This window comes from Parasteatoda tepidariorum, chromosome X1, assembly GCF_043381705.1.
Source record: "Parasteatoda tepidariorum isolate YZ-2023 chromosome X1, CAS_Ptep_4.0, whole genome shotgun sequence".
Lineage (NCBI taxonomy): Eukaryota > Metazoa > Arthropoda > Arachnida > Araneae > Theridiidae > Parasteatoda > Parasteatoda tepidariorum.
This window is the reverse complement of record NC_092214.1, coordinates 9,541,761-9,561,870: the sequence shown is the minus strand read 5'-3', so window position 1 is coordinate 9,561,870 and position 20,110 is coordinate 9,541,761. Positions and strand designations below refer to the sequence as shown.

At 26.9% G+C, this 20,110-nt stretch overlaps 1 protein-coding gene across 2 annotated transcripts in view; it reads right to left on the bottom strand.

The window, feature by feature from the left end:
* The window catches only part of LOC107446262 (A-type potassium channel modulatory protein KCNIP1), a 93,576-nt gene that overhangs the window by 50,985 nt on the left and 22,481 nt on the right, over window positions 1–20,110 (bottom strand). Inside the window, exons 1-2 of one of the 2 annotated variants that reach the window (XM_071187665.1) lie at window positions 19,048–19,414; window positions 8,687–8,894 (exon numbers count right to left, since the gene is read on the bottom strand). In XM_071187665.1, the coding sequence (XP_071043766.1) occupies window positions 8,687–8,777 (91 nt within the window). In that variant the 5' untranslated portion in view covers window positions 8,778–8,894; window positions 19,048–19,414. Of the gene's footprint in view, window positions 1–8,686; window positions 8,895–19,047; window positions 19,415–20,110 lie in introns of those variants that run through there. The other variant, XM_071187664.1, reaches the window with a different exon arrangement.

The following is a 20,110-nucleotide window of genomic DNA, read 5'->3' as shown; positions in this document are numbered from 1 at the left end:
AAATTTCATTACGAGAGCCTAACACTCATAGGATTTTAAAAATCAATATTAAAATCGAGTTTTGCACCCTTATAGAGCAAAATTTTTTCTAATAAAAAAATAAAGGCTTCTTTTTGAAAAGAACATTTTTATTCGTTGAAATGAATGCGTGCATTTAGTTGTTACTCTTTTCAATGGTCAGTTCTCAAGAGAGGGGAGCATAACACAAATCTAATCTTTAAGTTCTGACAGCAATAAAAACTAGTTTTAATTCGAAGTGAAAAGTTTAAATTTTTAATTTTGTTAAGTGATAGAAATAATCACATATTATTGCAAATGTTTTCTATAAATACCTTAAAAAAATATTTTTTCCAACCAAAATGGATAATTTTGGACATTTATGAAATTAACTGAGCTAATGCAACAAATATGAATAAATAATTAATTAAAAGTGTCTAAATGATTAAAAATAAAAATAACAGTTTGAAGTTTAAACGGGATGGTTACTTTATAACATTCTAAACCTGCTCAAATGTTTAATAAAACTAAAAATATAAATAATATAATAATTTTTTTATCTACTAACTTGAATTTCATAAAATTACTTTTTTCATAGATTATTTTTATCATATTATATAACAAAATAGCATAACTTACATTTATTAAAAACTCCAAAAAAATTTTCGTAATTATACGCTAAAGCGAAAGTAAAAGCATAGTAAGATAGCAATGCAAACTATAGCATTGTAAGATGACACAACTATAGAATTGAAAATGAAATGCAAAATAGAAAAAAAATATATAACATATTTTTTGAAAGAATTAAATTTTACAATTTAATTAACTTTTATTTAATTTTTAACGTAATTTCGAGCTTAATATCTGTAAGCAATTTTTTCAATCTTAATTATAGTTTGTTTTTCGTTAAAATAGACTTCGAGAAAAGGTTTGGATAATTTATAATAAATTTACTTTATTTTGCAAAGAGCAACAGACTTTAATAATTATCAACTTTGAAATTAATATCATTAATACGCACCACGGCATCCATATTTCTTAAGACAAAAGTGTTTTATTTTAAAATAGAGTGTCATACACACTTTGAATTCAGTTTTGACTTAATCAAAAATTAGATTGAAGTGCTTAGTGATGATAACCTTGAAAGTTAAAAAGGGTCCATTTTGAAATTTATTTTCCAAATTTAAACCGCAAAAACTATTTTTAAGACATACATATTTTCCATCCTTTCGTGTCCATCTTTAAATTATTACCATAGATTTCGTGTTTCAGTTTTAATTTTTTCAAGGTTGACTGTTAAATTCGTAGGTTCTTTTTGAAAACATACTTCAAGTTTTATGTTTCAAGACACACTTTAGATATAAAAATCATAGAATCTTCCCACAAAATCCATATTTTAAAAATATACCTAAATTTTTAAAGCTATAGTATATGTAAAAAGGAATTTTTTTAAAATTAATTTTAGAAATTTACTCCAGAAAGAACTATTTTTTTACGACATGAATATTTTCTACGAGTGTCTATCTTAACATTGTTATACATTCGAGTTCGAAATTGGCACCCCTTCAAAAATTGAAAGTTATCTTCGGAGTTTTTTTTTATGAAAACGTATTTTAAATTTAATGTTTCAAGGAGCAATTTAGAAATAAATTTTACAGAATTTTGCCTAAACACTTATATTATATTTTAATGGCTTTACTATTTTTACGAGTGTCCCTTATTGAAATAATACTGTATATTTTGTATTCACGTTGGTATTTTTTCCAAACTTAACATTCGAAAATTAACTTTAGTCCAATGGCATGCAGAGGTGTATATAAATTCTTTGATATAGTACCACGGAGAGTTAAAAAGGAAAAAAAAAGCCTGTTTAATTAAAATAAAATAATGGTAGAACTATATATATATTCATAAAAATCTCAATGGTAGAATGATATATTTTCATAAAAATCTAAATGGTAGAACGATATATATTTATAAAAATCTAAATGGCAGAATGATATATATTCATAAAAATATAAATGGTAGAACGATATATATTCATAAAAATCTTAATGGTAAAACGATAAATATTCATTAAAATCTAAGTAGTAAAACTAAATATATTCATAAAAATTTAAATTGTAGAACGATATACTATATTCATAAAAATCTAAATAGTAGAACGATAAATATTCATAAAAATCTAAATGGTAGAATGATATATACTCATAAAAATCTAAATAGTAGAATGGTATATATTCATAAAATTCTAAATCCATTTATATGTAAGTAGAAATTATTGTATGGTGAAGAAATCATTTCTGACAAGATATTCCTTATTTATCTTAGAAGTAAAAATATTTGATTTTAAAGCGCGGTTTGAAATCATACTTTATTGTTCATAAAATATTTTGCTCAAGGAAATCAATTAAAATTTCGTTTGATAACAAAAATGAAACTAATCAATTTTAGGTTTTAGATTTCGTAGTCGTAGATTTGATACCCCCTTTTTCTGTATGCATAAGGCTGTTGCCCCTTCACCCCTTCCCTACACGCCACTGATTTATTCATAAACTTTAACTTCATAAGAGGCACATTAGAAATTAGTTTCACAGATATGCAACACAAAATATGTTTTTATGCATCATAATAATTTATTTACGAATGTCCATCTTTCAAATGAGCTATACACTTAGCATCTAAGGTTTACCTTTTTTCAAAAATGGCAGCACGCTCAGATTATTTATTTTTATGTAATAACGCGTCCTTATATTATCCGTTAAAAGAACTCTATAATAATTAATTTAACAAACTGGCATAGTGAACATTACATTTTAAAGACATGGTTAAGAAGGGTCGGGCTTGGAATAATGGTGTCTCATAGACATGACATGAGCTCAACCCGAACCCGACGTGTTCTCGAGATAAAATATCGATGCAGAATTTTAAGGATAAAATAAAGTTATGATGACTGATTTCCTTGTTTAAACATCAAAAGCCGAGTGGCAAGACGGTAATATTTAATTTTTATCTTACGTACGTATATCTCGGGTTCGGGCTGATATGGATTTTTAGTAATCCTATGTGTCTCAGGCTCGGATTAAAATTCTTAGGGATCTGGCAAAGTGCCTTTTTTTAACGCTACAAGTGATGTTTTAGAAATTGATTTAACAAATTTGCAAAATAAAATCCAAAATAATTTCATAAGTTTAAATATTCTAACTTTATTTTTTCTTCCACAAACGTCTTTTAGCACATAATTAATGAATTTATTAATATTACTTCCGTAAAATTTTATCACAATTTGAACTCTCACTTATAAATATGCTATATTTATTTTTACAAATTTAAATATTCCAGTTTTTTTCTTCCACGAGCGTCTTTCAGCACATGATTACGAATAATGAGTTTTAGTAATATTGCTTTATGTATTGTAAATGTAGACACGGTATTTGAATGTTTGAAAATGCATACTCGAAGGAAAACTTTCTTTCTCGTGGTTAAAAACTTTACCAAAAAATACTTTTTGCCCATTTCAATTTTAACACTTTTCATTATTAAGAACTACTGAATAATATTGCTGCATTTTTATTAGTTTTATAACGTAGGGTTATGATATGGACAACAATTGAAAGTTAGTTTCTACAGTTATTTTCAGACCTACTTGTAAATAAGGTTGAGTTAGAGCAAACCGGGTTAGCAGATAAAACTCAGACTAGGCAATTTTGGCTAAACTAAAGTTGCTATTTATCAAAATATCAATGAAACTAGTTGAAAATATAATTTGTTGAGGTTAAATGAATTAAGATTCACCTTCATCCCTTTTAGAAAAAAGATTGTTCTGTAGCGAAATTTTTAATTTGTGAAGTATTTGAAAATAAGTACACAGTCACATTTGTTAATGCTATAAATAAATTACTAATGCTTTCATTAAATACTTCAGTTGAAAGGTATAAAAAAAATTTTCCCCTTTAAATTATAGTTTTTCAGCATGAAACAATATTATCATTCAAATAAAAATATAAGTGATTTTATTTTATTGACGGAGTTTCTTAAGGAGGAAAAAAAAGGAATTTCGCTTTTGTCTGACTTTCACTAAATATTTCAGTTGAAAGATATAAAATTTATTTTTCCCTTTAAAGTGTAGTTTTTTAGCATGAAGCAATATTATCATTCAAATAAAAATATAAGTGATTTTATTTTATTGACGGAGTTTCTTAAGGCGGAAAAAAAAGGAATTTCGCTTTTGTCTGACTTTCATTAAATATTTCAGTTGAAAGATATAAAAATTATTTTTCCCTTTAAAGTGTAGTTTTTTAGCATGAAGCAATATTATCATTCAAATAAAAATATAAGTACATAATTTTATTTTATTGACGGAGTTTCTTAAGGAGGAAAAAAAAGGAATTTCGCTTTTGTCTGACTTTCACTAAATATTTCAGTTGAAAGATATAAAAATTATTTTTCCCTTTAAAGTGCAGTTTTTTAGCATGAAGCAATATTATCATTCAAATAAAAATATGAGTGATTTTATTTTATTGACGGAGTTTCTTAAGGAGGAAAAAAAAGGAATTTCGCTTTTGTCTGACTTTCACTAAATATTTCAGTTGAAAGATATAAAAATTATTTTTCCCTTTAAAGTGTAGTTTTTTAGCATGAAGCAATATTATCATTCAAATAAAGATATAAGTGATTTTATTTTATTGACGGAGTTTCTTAAGGGGAAAAAAAGGAATTTCGCTTTTGTCTGACTTTCATTAAATATTTCAGTTGAAAGATATAAAAATTATTTTTCCCTTTAAAATGTAGTTTTTTAGCATGAAACAATATTATCATTCAAATAAAAGTGTAAGCGATTTTATTTTATTGACGGAGTTTCTTAAGGAGGGGAAAAAAAGGAATTTTGCTTTTGTCTGACTTCTCGCCTCCTCGTTTATCTTAAAACCTATGAAAAGTATAGCTTATCGGAAAAGTAGTGAATAAATTTTGACTACTATTTAACAAAAGTTTTATATTCAACTGGTTTAATATCACTAACATTTATATTATTTCCAGATAATTCAAAGAGGATGAAATGCAAAAATTGGTTTAAAACAATAAATTTTCCTTTTTTGAAACAAATAAGTTGTGAGTAGAACAGTAAAACCTCCAGAAACCAGAGTTTAAATGCCATTTCTACTTTCTCATAAAATATATATGGCTATTTTTTAAAAATTACTTAATTCTACTTTTTTAGTTATGTTTAAATACTTCATTAGAAATTATATATTTTAGGTTTTACTTTGTACGACATTTTATAATGTATTTCTTCGTAATTCGGTTATGAAACAGAATACACAAGACTCAAATTATATATTTATATGCTATAAAACTGTCCGAAAGATTATTTAAATCGAATTTTTTATTTTCCTTATAATTTTTCACTACAATGATAAAAAAAGTATGATCCCAACTATCAAAATATGGTAAAATTTTCCGTGTTCCTGACTCTAAGGGAGCACCAAAAACCACGGTAATTTTTACCGCAGTGCTTTGCGAAGGACTTTTTGGCAAAATTACCAATAAAATATGGTTTATATAAAAACGTTGGTTGGTAGTAATTGTCGTAAAATTTGTGATTTTTATCAAAAGTGGGAAATTTTAAAAGAACTAGTAAAGTATGAGATGAAGCAAAAATGTTCAGTTTGATAACCTCTATTTTAGTAAGCACGTGTAAACTTTGTTTCTCGTCAGTTAGTTGTATTTTTTTCCTATGTAAGCTCTAAGTTAACATCTAGCAACTGGAAATGCTATGAAAAATGTGCATTTATAAATGCACAAATGCCGGGACAAGGCGAAAATGAATCAGTAGCTCTAATACTGCTGATCAGGGCTGCCCCAACATTCAAAAAATGAAAGCTCAAAGCTAGCGGGTTTGTATCCCACCACAATATTTGAAGTATTCAATTATTTTTATTTATTGTTGCACATACATATGCAGACATGTACGGTCATTCAACGGGGGGGGGGGAAATTTTATCAGCCGGAGAAGGAACAGAGGGTACGCGGTAAACTATTCGACTGTAAAGTGCTCAAATAAGTTCAACTCAGCACAAATTTTAACCCTGGATGCATCTATTTATTTATTTAATGCTACGCTCATATACGCAGGTTAGTGTGATCATTACAAAGCTCTGGTCAAGTCGAAATACAGATAGCACGAGATAGAGAAAGACATTGAATCATGTAACCTGAGGGATTCGAACCAGCTACTTCCGTGTTACAATAAATACATCTTCTTCTGTTCTTCACCTTGACTAGGGCTTATAATTAATCATTCCTTTCAATGAGCACACAAGCCTGCATATGTTTGAGTAACAATAAATAAATACTTGGAATAGTGAGGTTTTTTTAATTATTTTTTTACAACAGTCTCGTCTTTCCGCCAAACGCTGTTTAAAATTGAGGTAACGGATTTGAATCAAAGTATAACCTTTGATGTTTCACTGTAGATGAATAAATTTAGTTCAGATAGATATACAGGCTCGTGTGTTTATTAACGTGTCTCTTGCCGAATTGCCTTAAAATGGCTTGTCTCTTGCCAAATTGCAGAACGGATACCACAAAAATAAGAAAAATAGCACAAAGATATTAAACCTACTACCGCTACACTTAAAGGAAACACAATGGCGTTAACACAATGAAATACCCATCAATATATGTTTTTGTTCACACCTTTTGTTTACGTGTAGTATTGCAGTTCCGCTAACCGCTCTGAAGCGTGAATATAGAAGATTCGTATCCCAATGTATAACACTGGATGTATATTCTTTTCAAACTGAAAATAGTTTTTAAGCCTTTCTTTGCATTGCAAAGAAACTCACATGTGTTTGTAAATAAATAAATCCTACTACCCCTATAAAAGATAGGTAAAACAGTCATCATAGTTTGATACATCTGAATATTTAAAACGTTTAAAGCTATCTTTTGTGGCTCTTTTCCTCTTGTCATAATTGAGAAACTATATTAGAATAAACGATAATTATCAGTCATCTAACTCCTATCAACCATTTAAATAAACCGCAATTTTAAATTAACCACATGAGTGTAAGCAGATAATTTCCTTTCTTTTTTTAAAAAAAATGTTTTTACGTCAAAAAGTTAAAATTTCTACATAAATCGCAAAATGAGTAACGGCTCTGAAGAAAATGTTGATAATTTTTTCCTGATACTCAAGAGCATAGCATAAAAACAATTTATTTGGTTAAAATTACTTTTCAGTTTTGTATTTGGAATAAGATCGATAATTTTGAAAACTAGAATTTCCGATAAACCACTGCCATAGCGAACGGTAAAATTACCAAATGGATGGTTGAAATATTGCATATCTTGGTTTAATTGCCCGAATTATGGTTTTTTTTACCAGAAATGTCTTTAACATTCAAATATGATAATTTTGTCAGTTTTCTTTTCTCCGTGCATAATTAAAAACTCCGTCCAAAGGGTGATTGCAATTATATTTCGTATTATAAAATTCAATTATATCCATTGATTTGTAAAGGTATTCAAACAGAAGGAAAATCTTAAAATACTTTTAGAGATAAAATTGTTCTTAATGTTGTCCAATGTATGCATTTGGTCTTAGGATATATTATGTTAAAAGTATCACAAAAATAATGATTTTGAAATTTGTTTTCTTCATGAATCGTGGGTTCGGTGACTGTGCACGAAATGTATATAAAAAAATACTTTTGATCAATTGAATCAGAATGTCCAATGCAAATTTTAATTAATTTATGGAAACGATATTTTATGTTACCGAAATCATATCGAAAAATATATTTTCTCTGAATAAACCTAAATTCCAATGAATTTCGATTCCTGATCATCAAAATATAGGATGAATATGGGATACATTATTCGAAAAAAAAATATTTTTACTTGTATTTAAGAAATTTACTTATATAAAGATTATCAAATGAAAAATACAATTTTATAAGATTACTTAATATATTCTATAATCAACCATATTTAAATTTTGTCAATTATTTTTTGAACTGTTATCCTCATTTCAATCTATGTAATATTAAACGAAAAAGTACAAAATTTGAGAAAAATAAGCAGAACACTTTCATTTTTTTAAAAAAAATACTTATAAAAGCATCATACTTTTAAACTTTAATTTTTAGAGAACTATTTGGCCGATTCAGTTTAAATATCGAATTTTGTCATTTAAAAGTAAATAAAAATTATGCAATTAAAATTATGAGAAAATTTGTGTATCTTACTGTTCAAAATATTTTCACTTATTATTTAATTAAATAAAATATTATAAAAATTATTTTTTAAATGAAATTATTTTAGAATAAATGAGTTTTATGCTTAGAAGAAAATTGTACGATTCTCTAAATTACTTCTTGAGATACACAGAAAATAAAATAAATATTTAAACAGTCCCCGCTTTTCCCCACTACACTCTTTAGATTTTGAAGTTAGTTCCCCTCTATTGATTGAATGAAAAGAATGTATCGAATAATTCTTTTCAAATGCATTTACAAACCGTTAATTAAAATTTGGATCATAGGGTGTTCTTCGCATAAATACGAAAAGACACAGATATTGTTAAGAAACTTAAGGTTTTAAAATGCAGAAAAAAAGTATCTTATTGTTCCATTTTCAAACCGAAATTTTTTGTTAGATAATTTTGTAAAAAATAAAATGTAGTTACCTTCTTGGTCACTTAGTTTGTCGACTGACATTTTGTGTTTAGATTTGTGTTCACTACTAGTAGTAGCGTTACTATCTCGTCTGCTTGTCATCCAATTTTTTAGAATTTCCACATTATTGAAAAGGATTGTCTCTTGGGCTTAAATTATTGCACTTGTTATGGAAGTTTCGATTGTCGATGAGCAATAAATTGAGCAGAAGAAGGCCATCTAAAAAATAATTCACATTTTTAGATTAAAAGATGTGCGGCAAAAACAGTTTTCAACATAACTTAAAAATAAATAAGTTGACAAAATTTAGTAATTAATAATCAGAGTAGACTTTTACTTATAAATAAATTTAATTGGTTTCAAAGTGACTTCCACTTGCAGCGATATTGAGGTAAAAATGCTTATTGAAATTTTCTGCAATAGGCCAAGAACCGCCGAAGCGATTGCTTTAAAGAATCCAAACTTATGTTTAAAGAAGCAAATGAACAATTTCACACTGTTTTTTTCTTTGCTTAAAAATTTCTAAAATAGCAGATCTTTTGCTTGACATTGTAACAAAAGACAAAAATAAAAGTAAACTAAGAGACATATTATGAATAGTATAAAATATCTTATAATCAGAGACAAAAAGGCAAAAAGAAGTGAACACGCAAATTAAAACAAAAATAATTAACTTTTTTTCCAACATGCTGTAAAGCTGCTTGTTTAAGCTTTATACCTCGTCCTGCATTTGTATTGTTTTTCTTTCTAATTTAGTTTATTGAAAGCTATTGTTTTATCACTATTATAAATATGAAATCATTGTGAGTTTTAATGCAAGTCATAATAGTGGCTACCTTCAGAAATATTTTTTATTATTTATTTTTACGGAATAGTTTAACCGTTCTCTGCTCTTCTTTCTAAATATAGTATTTATTATTATTTTCCTTGGTATTTTATTTTGATTTAATAAATTTGATAACAAAGGAGTTTTGTTTCTATGGATAATAAAAAAAATATCTGTCTGTAAGAGAGCAAACGGTTGTAACTCAAGCTGATTACCACAAAATAAAATTTAGCAAATGAAGGAGGCCGAAGAAGAAAGTCAGGACAAAATTATTTTACGAAGAATCAAGACAATTTTTAGTGCATGTACTCTCAATATACAAAAAAATAAGAAGCGAAAAAATTTATATTTTACTTAAACAATTGGACTGCTAGTGCTAATAAACGATCCATATAATGATAATCTAATTAAATATTATCATTAAGAAAAAATATTAATCAGATATTAAAAATCAAAAGTGCGAACCATAAATGGGAAACAGGACTGGACAATATTCAGAGATCGTTTATTAGAGTTTGTTAATAAATACTTAATCTTTCTGATTGCTATTTAAAAGTGATGTTCCAAAAGATACATTCATTAATATGCATTCAAAAAAGATGTTTGAGAGAGTCCCATTTGGACATGTATTTCATTGAACAACATGTCCGGAAGGGCATGCATAAATTTTGAAATATTTCAAGACCTAAGAAACATTATTCAATCAATAACATGAAAGCATTGAAAGAAAACAACATCCACTTAACTGAGAATAGATGAATTAATCCCGCGCGCTTACCTGTAAAGATTTTTAGCAATATTTTTTTTTCGCAAAGCTTTGACTATGATTTTATTGTGCAATTATATTAACTACGACGAAGCATATTAGTTGAGTTTTTTAAAAATAAAGTCACTTTACTGTTAGTTTAACAATTGTTGATTTTCAGGTTGAATAACAATTTTGTTGCAATAAAAATAAGCTTAGGAAAGGCTGGTTTTTATATTTATCGATGGTCATCTAATTGTAAACAGTAGCTTTTTTTATTCTTTATCTTAATCTTGTGCAAAATAAACATCTTCATCGCCTTTTCAAGATAAAAATCTTAATAGGTCGAAACTTAAATCTGTTACTTATAGACGAAATTTTAAGTTATTCGAAATAAAAATGCTTTATTATAAATGGACTTCAATTTCTGACCCTTAAAATATGAGCCTCAATCTGGGCAATAAAATTTCAATAGTTTGGGCAAAAGAGAGTTCAAAATTTGGTCCACTTAATCTTAGTTTTATTTTTTGCGTCTTTAGCCCCAATTCTAGAACAATCTAGGAATCAAATATTTTTTGATAAAACTATTTTAACAGAATTTAATCCACGTGAAAAGTATTTATTTATGATTATTTATAATTTTTATGAATTAATTTAATAATAGTGGAATTGCACCTCAAATTTTCCTATCTTTTCAAACTTAATACTTAGAAATTATAAGTTTACAAATTTAAATAAGATCGATATATATTTTCTGAGGAGAGAAAATTTTAATTTCGCAAGAGCAAATTTATTACGTTAAATTTGATTTCATTATTAAAAAATATTTTAGTTTAAATGTTAAAAAATAATTGATTTAAATAATAAAAAATAATTTCAATATAAAAGATTTTTCACCATTATTAAGTTAAATGAAAAATTAGTAAGTAATTTTAAAAAAATTATTTATCTTTGAATTAGTTTTGGATAAACGAGTTTTTTTTTTGTAATTGCTTGATTCTCTTTTAATATTAGGGGGGACTGGAAAGTAATGTCGTTTCGGTGCATTTGATATTTGTTATCAATATTTTATTTTTAATCAATAATGTATTCACTCTTGTTAGCACACTTATATTTTTGCAGATTTCGTCCCAAATTTTGAGGGTCAAAAATCTGTCAAAAAAAAGTTTATGTAGTTCAGAGAAAGTAAATTTTTGTATTTTATTTCGTAAGAATAAATTAATTATTACATTTAAAGCAAAATCTTCAAGTTAAGAAGTTTCTTTGCCTAAATTTAAGAAATTCCGTTTGTTCCGTTGCGTTCTGTTGAAATTATTTAAATATTCCGCTTTTTCACGCACTGTACACAATTTTAATCTGCTCTTTAACATGCCATAGTTTATTTAGCCATAAAAGTACTTTCAGTTTCTTTACCGTGCATTAGTACAGATTAGCATTGATTCTGTTAACAGCAATATTATAATTATACTCAAGAATATTATACTTTCTTCAATTTGTTTAATTCATGTTAATTTTCTTTATACCAAGTTCTTTATATCATGTAAATATTCTTCCAAGTCTTATTGTTAAAAATTAACAATTTGAATTAATGATAAATGATAAAAAAAATTGTAGTTATAAAATTACATAAAACGCGGAAACTTTAAATTATTGTTATAATAATTTCCTCAAAATTTTTAAATCACAATAATTAAATATTTTTGTAACTGATTTTGCTGTAAATTGAGTTAAAAATCTTTCTGGATAACTTTTAATCGTTTGTTTCGATTTTAACGGATAAGATCTAGTCTTAATGGTTTTAAAAGTAAGCATAAAGTATGCATGTGTCTCCTATCAAGTTTTGATATTGGACAAAAAAAAGTACTTTTTTAAATAAACATGCAATGCATTTTTTTTAACCGTATTTGAACACGAAGAAAAATCATTACCAAAACTTTGTGTTCCCAAAGAGCCAGAAACTTGGTAAGTTTTACCATATTCTGGTAATTTTGATCATACTTCTTTTATCAGTGTATGTTCCGTAATCTAAAAAATATGAATCCTATCCCATTGTATACCCAGAAAAGTGTTAAAAAGTGTTGAAAAGTGTTAATACCCAGAAAAGTGTTAACTTTTAATATTAGTAATGTGTTTTACATTTTTCGTTTCGAACAAATTTATTGTATAGTTTTACTATTAAGTTTGCTTATTCAAGTACTTGAATGACTCACAAAGGACATTTTTTAAACAATGCTTCTTTTATTATTTAATTTAATAGCAATTAAAAAAATTTAAAATATAAGGAATGCGATTTTTTAACCAACAATATTTCTAATGACATTTATTAAAATTTGAACGATTTCTGCTGAAGAGTTACTGAGAAACAAAATTTACGTAAAGTCGTAATTTTTAAAAATTTATTGCTTAAAAATTCCAAAATCATTTTTTTTCCAACTTTTGATTTTTTCCAAAAGTAAAAATATTTTAGATGATGTCTTTGCATAGCTTAGAATTAAAAAAATTGTTTATTTATCAATAATAATAATTAATTAAATAAGAATAATCGCTGAAAATAATTTTTTGCATCAAATTTTATTGAAAAAAAATAAGTGTAATAAAAAAGAAACCTTTTTGTTCTTGAAATTAATTACAAAATGCTAAAAAATACTAATTGCAATCAAACTGCTCTCTTATTAATAAAACCATTTTCTCAAAATGGCCTGCATTTTTCGGGGGGTCAAAAATCAGCAGCAAAAACACGTTTATTTAGAAAAAATATGTTTTTTCATCCAATTTCTTGGTTGAGATTTAAAATTTAGCATAGTTAAAATTTACCCTTTATGTTTGAATCTCATTACATTAAAATGAGATCATTAAATAAAATGTTACTTGGAATTATGTCTTTCTTCATAGTCCAAATGGATTTTTTTCTTTTTTAGATTTCTTTTAAAATTAATTTTTAATCATTATGGTGACTCCTTTTCTTGATTTTTCGATATAATTTATCAAAATTTCCTTATTTTTCTGATTGATGATATGAATTTTAATGAATAAACAGTTTTATACTTTCATAAAAAAAATTTTATCATTAAGTTTAAAAAAAATACAATAGAATACAACAATAATAATAATGTTAATAAAATTTAGCAATACAATTGAAATTTATTAACAATACTTTTAAAAAATTAAAAGCAAAATATCAGTAACATTTTATAATTTTTTAATAATTAGTTTTTTTTTCAATTTTTACTTCTTACTCGTGTAATGCGCATGAAGGGAAGAAAAAAATGATCACCCTGAATAACTTTTGATCTAATGATCGGATCTTCACGTTCTAGGACTCATTCTTAATGATTCGAAGGGACGACCTCAAATATGCTACATAATTAGTTAAGGTACAAAATCAGACACAAAAACGTATTATCTCTGAAAAAGCAAACTTTTTTTTTCTGACAGATTTTGATTTCTGATCTTAAAAATATTAGGCCGCAACCTGGGAAATATGGACCCAATAGTTTGGTCAGGAAAGCTGTCTAAATTTTAAGTTTGGACCCCTTAACGTTAATTTTATTTTTTGGGCATTTCGTGAGAAATTACTTTTTTGTGTCTAATTAATTTGAAACATCGTCTGCACTAATTAATTAGAGTATTTGAGGTCACCCCATCGAATTATTTAGATTGAGTTATTATGATCAGATCATTAGATCAAAATTTATTCAAGGTGGTTCGTTTTTTTTTTTTTTTTTTTTTTTTTTTTTTTTTTNTTTTTTTTTTTTTTTTTTTTTTTTTTTTTTTTTTTTTTTTTTTTTTTTTTTTTTTTTTTTTTTTTTGCACGTATTGTTCGTAAAATCAGACATTTTTATTCGTTAATGAAATTAAAAATAAACATTTTTTCGAATAAATTGTCACAAGGATAAACTAAACAAACATATTACTTAAAAAAATTCGAGTAGATAACAGTAAAAATACACAATGTACGATTTATGCATTTTAGTTTTAATTTATGGTACTGTTAATGTCAGATAGAACATAGCAATTACAGTAACTTTTAATCTATGAGGAAAAAAAAATATATATAGATCGACAGATATTGTCAGCTGACATAAATGTCTAGAATAAAATTCTGATATCTTAATATTGAAAGCAAAGGTTTTTTGATTTTGATCGTGCAATATTTTCTAATTAAAGTTCAATTAATTTTTTAATAAAAAATATTTTTTTCTAAATTGGATAAAATTTTTAAATAGTTTTATAGGTATTAAAAAGGGAAATATGTTTTAGTCGATATTTATTTATTCACTGTAAAAAAAATCTATTAAATGTGCAGAAAAGACTGCAAGATAGTGAGCCAGTATAAAATCGATAATTTCTCGGAAAAAATAATGTTATTTAAAAGCGGACACCTGTATTTTAAGAATATAATACTGTTATTTTAACAAAAAAACTTCGTTACCTTAACAGAAACAAATTTTGTTATTTTAACAAACACCTGATTAAAAAGAAACCAAAGAATGATCCATGCAGAACAACTGGAAACAAAAAATAGGCGTCCAAAGTTGCCCCTATTGATTTTAATGATTAAAATGTAAAACAGTAGGTTTAGTAATTTCCTTCTAGTTTATTCTTTAATGTAACAATGATTAAAAATTAAGCACGAATGCTTTTATTATTTTCATTAAAAATAAAGGTATATAACCTATTTTTATTTATTTTAAATTTCTGAATTTTAATATTCTCAAAAATAATACTTTTAAAACAACAATTTCAATAATAATAACTGTTTGAATTTAAGATATCAGTTCATTGTCGGTCCGTTTTAAAAAGCAATTGTATTGTAATGTGTGCGGTTTTCTGTAGTAATAAAATATATTTAATTATTATTTGAATAATTTTCTGAAAGTTAGGTACCTTGTTTAATAGATCAATTTAGCCTTGATCAATCTAAACTTACACAACTCTAAGATTTTTTCAGGCGATTATTACTCAGTAGTGTACCACTTATTTCTCAACAGCATAGTACTTTTTTAAAAAGAAATTTAAAAGATCTCTATTCCATAATAAGAGATCTTGGATTTAGAAAATGATTAAAATCAAGGAAATACATCGTAAATTTTTCATTTATATTTTGTGTAAATGAATCTAATAATCTTATAAAATATTCCAATAAATATGGTAATTTATTGAAACAATAATTTTCTTTAAAACTAGTCCATAAAAATACAAATTTTATTTATTTATTTATTGATACTCTTCATAAAGTCATAATAAAATTTGGATAATATGTATGTAGCAAGCGTATATTAATCTTAATTGTACTGAATAATAATAAAATATAAAACATAAGTAGTAACATAACATAATGTAAGAAAATCAATAGTGATCATAGTGATCAATAGTGATCACCCGTGACTGGAGAGAGAGTAAAAGGGGGTAACTTCTATCTAAACTAATTAACTTTTACTTAAACTTTTTTTATCTAAACAAATGAGACATTGTTTCCAAAATATTTTTAATGATGAATCGATAAATCGAATTTCAAGTTAATAGGACTAATAATTAATAAGTCATTACGCCTTTATATATAAATAGTGTATTGCATTTATACCTACCTATTAACGTATCAGACATTGCAAGTGAGGATATTATTTCCTACGTATAATTTCCTCCCATATAGAAATGAAACCAAAACAAAGGTGATTGGACTAATAGTTCAAAAGTTATCAAAGCTTTGTTCTTATGTCTGATATTTCTATCTATACAAGTGAGGTAATAATAATTTTAAATCCATTAAAATCAAAATTACAGTAGAAAAAAAATAGTAATTTTGGAGTTTTATGTGTAAAATGGTATTAAGTTAAAAATTATAGTTCATATACCTAAAACACTTAATTCTTTAGGTCTATCGACTTAATTTTTATTTCATTTAGCTTAAAAACGTACGTTGGAAGGAATGCCTTTCCTGCCTAGATAGCAATGTTAGACGCATGTACATGCATTATTCAAAAATTATTCTATGTACGTATAAAACTTTCAAACTTGTACTCTATATTGATTCCATAGACTTGATTTTGAACTCATTCAATTCAGCGTAGCAAAAAATCTACTTGCTTATATAACAATATCATACACGTTAATGTATAAGTACTTTTTATACAAATTTTTTTTTTTATATCTTTTAAACTATTAGTAGGGGAGAGTGGGGTCAATTGTAACAGGGTACGATTGTAACAGAGCAAAAATTTCGAGTGTCGGATTCCAGATTTGGTTCCTAGGTGGCACACAAGGTGTATTTAATAAATCTACATGTACACCCCTGCTGGCAACCATTTTTATGTACTTTTGAAAGAGTTACATCACAAAAGATATTTTTGCGCTACGTAAGTACTTTTTTAGGTATTGGAATATTATATTGCAACAAAGTAATTTTGTTTAAACAAATAAAAATTATTAACCGAATATGTAATTGGACACCTTAATTAACATTTCAACAAAAAAAATATTAGCTTTGTTAATTAACTAGCATTGTTTTTAACAAATGAAGCTGAAATGGCGTCTTGGGGACGATTGTAACAGTAAGTAAACGGACGATTGTAACAGCTGAAAATAACTAATCTTATGTTCACAAACCATTACTTAACTCTTTAAGAACCTCCAATAGTTTCCTATATCATTTATATTATGTTGCAAGTGCATTATTTTATTTGTCACCTTTCACAGCAGAAATTAAATTTTTTAACCCCTTAAAGTTAAAAGTTTAACCCTTTAGGTCTCTGCTCATTATTATTTTTACTCCTAAAATATCAATACTATTTTGATCAATAAAAAAATATATCACATCTATGATAATATGTATAATTAACTATGTTTTAGTTGAATTTATGAACTGTTACAATTGACCCCTTAAGTGGGGACAATTGTAACAAGTGCACGACTGTCAAAAATTGTTAATAACTAATATAACAACATTTAAAATAAGGTATTTATTTATTTTTTTTGGAAGAGGATAGTCTACTTTACTCGTCTGTCAATTAATACTAATAATATATTGGATTTTTTGTTAGTTAAAAATAGTTAAGTAAAAAATGTTACAATTGACCCCACTCTCCCCTACTCTTGACTTTGTTCATTTGATACACCACAAAAAGGAATACGTAGAAAACAGACCTTATTTACTTAGAACGCATTCTTAGATATATAAATAGGCATAGGTACAAAATTGGACTTTTTATGCATAAAACCTTAATAACTGCTTAACTATTAGTTCAATCTGCTTCGGTTGAGTTAGGTGAAAAAAGGAAAAAAAGCATCAATATCAATACCTCGCAAGTCTAGATAGCAATGTTAAAGTTTCTTATTTGCAACCACGGGTCTGAATTAACCACCATTATTCTTTACCTTATACTACAAAGGGTAAATAATGAGTTTTATATGGGTCTAAAAATAGTTCTTTAACCCTCGGATTATCTTCACCAAATTTTTTTCTCTTTAACTAGTCTTGTTGATTGATTTATCAACATCTTCGGTACTATAAATCTATCATCAAGTTCTTTTCGAATAAGTCTCAATCGAAGGGTGTCGCATAGGAAAAAAAAGTAGCCTATTTCTGTATATCGATCAAAATCTGTGCGAACTAACAAGAATCTAGAAAATGCAGTGATTTTAATCTCCATTACTTGAAGATAATATTAGTTAAAGTGTTATAAATTGAGAATATACAGTGAATAACAAATAAAGAGCTGCTATCTATTAGACATTTTTAGATATTACGAGCAAAAAAAAACTTCATACCAGGATTAAAACCCTTCTGTCAGCGACAAGAAAATTGATCAGCCTCATTCGAATCTAATTAATCATCAAAGTTATTGTAGCAGCCAATCGGTCTGTGTAGGAGTCAGGGAAATGGCTTTGCATTAGAAAGGTTTTGGGTTCGAATCCCGAGAAAGGCATGGATGCATTCTCCATACTATCTGTCCTTACTGTAGGAGCAACGTTGGCCCATTTAATATGCTACCCCTGTAAGTGTGGCCAACAAATCTACCTTTCAGATGCCTGCATGACGATAGTTCATTCTCCAGGTGGTCATTGGGAAGAAAAAAGTTATTGCAGCATACATTGATGGTTGCACCATTAAATATGCTGAAATTATCTTGATTTAGACAAAAGTATGACTGGCAACCATTTCTGTATGCAGTGATTCCAAAATTTTTCTTGTTATTAATAAAATTAAGAAATGGGATCATTGTAAAACTTGCTACTATCATATTTTTAATGCATTAACAAAAGAAAATTTGACGTAGATAGATAGATATAAAGTGTTCTTTAATGTTCCCCCCAAATATATATTATGAAGCCCTTATCGAAATAGAAATTACAAAAGTACAGTGTGTTCATCAAGTCGGGGTGCAATTTTGATCTGTGACCGGTCTAAAATGCACTATGACTTTACGGGCACACTGAATATCACATTAGGTGTAACTAATTAAAATTCAGACGCTATCGAAATTTAACGGATCACTACCGAGGAAGGTGGGACTGAGAATATCAAAACTGTTTCGTTTACTTGTGAATGCAGGAAGAGTTACAAGGGTACTATTGGTAGTCCCTCTAATGGCATAAGGCAAGGGGCTAAGGCAATCAAACTGGTTTTGATTTTCTCAGTTCCGCTTACCTCAGTGGAAATTCGTCTGAATTCAATTTCAATATTAATCTGCTACCATTATTGTTTTTATTTCTTTTTACTTTAATTTTGATAAGTATTTTATAAAATATAATTCAAATATAAAGCTAAAAAAATTGTACATTGAATAATAAAATAAATGTACCTGACTTCTCGTGGCTCATAACAAAAGGTCACTTGGAGAATCAGTCTTTATTTTTCACTGTTTTTTAATCTTTGAGTCCAGTTATTAAAAAGAATTTTATTTACACAAGTACGTATCGATTCCCTGAAAGTTCAAAAAGGGAAGAATAGTGTTCAAATGAAGTATAGCACCATTTAATTCTTTGAAAGCAAGCAAAAGGGTGGGTGATAGGTTCTTCCAGAAAAGTGGCCATTTAAGAATGATGTTTCTGTAATTTTGACTATCATACCGCAGCAGAGTTTACTTTTTGAACGGCATTCCTGCTTTCAAAGATGAAGAGCAGTTTGCATGGCCGGGCACCTTCCTCAATCTGCGCATGTGCTCTATCGACGCATCTTCTCTTTCTTCTGACGTCACACACTCTATTTTATTTATTTTTGTAAAATTCATTCTTAATTTATGAACACAGCTTTACTATAAAAATTTCCACTCTTTCTCTCCGACCTTTAAACTTTCATTGTTTGCATTATATTTTATGAACGATTATTTACTAGGTTTAAGTCATGCATCGATATTTAAATGAATATGTTTACCAAAGGGGTAAAAAATAACAAAATAATAACAGTACTTAATTGGAAAACAAATTATGATATTAACATCGGTCATTAAAGAAACGTATTCGTTACTATAACAATGCTTTTCTTTTTATATCAATTTGCACGTCCAAAAGAAAGTTATTAAAATCTAATATCGAAGCAATATTTCTAAAATAACGACAGTATTTAATTGGAAAATAAATCATGATATCCATCATTTAAGAAAGGTATTAGTTACTATAACCATGCTTTCAAATTTTGTTGTATCCATTTGAGCGTCAAAAAGAACGTTCTTAAATTGTAAAATTGAAGCTATGCAACCTTCTCAAAGTAATAACAGTAGGGGAGAGTGGGGTCAATTGTAACATTTTTTACTTAACTATTTTTAACTAACAAAAAGTCCAATATATTATTAGTATTGATGGACAGACGAGTAAAGTAGACTATCCTCTACTAGAAAAAAAAATAAATACCTGAACAAATTGGAA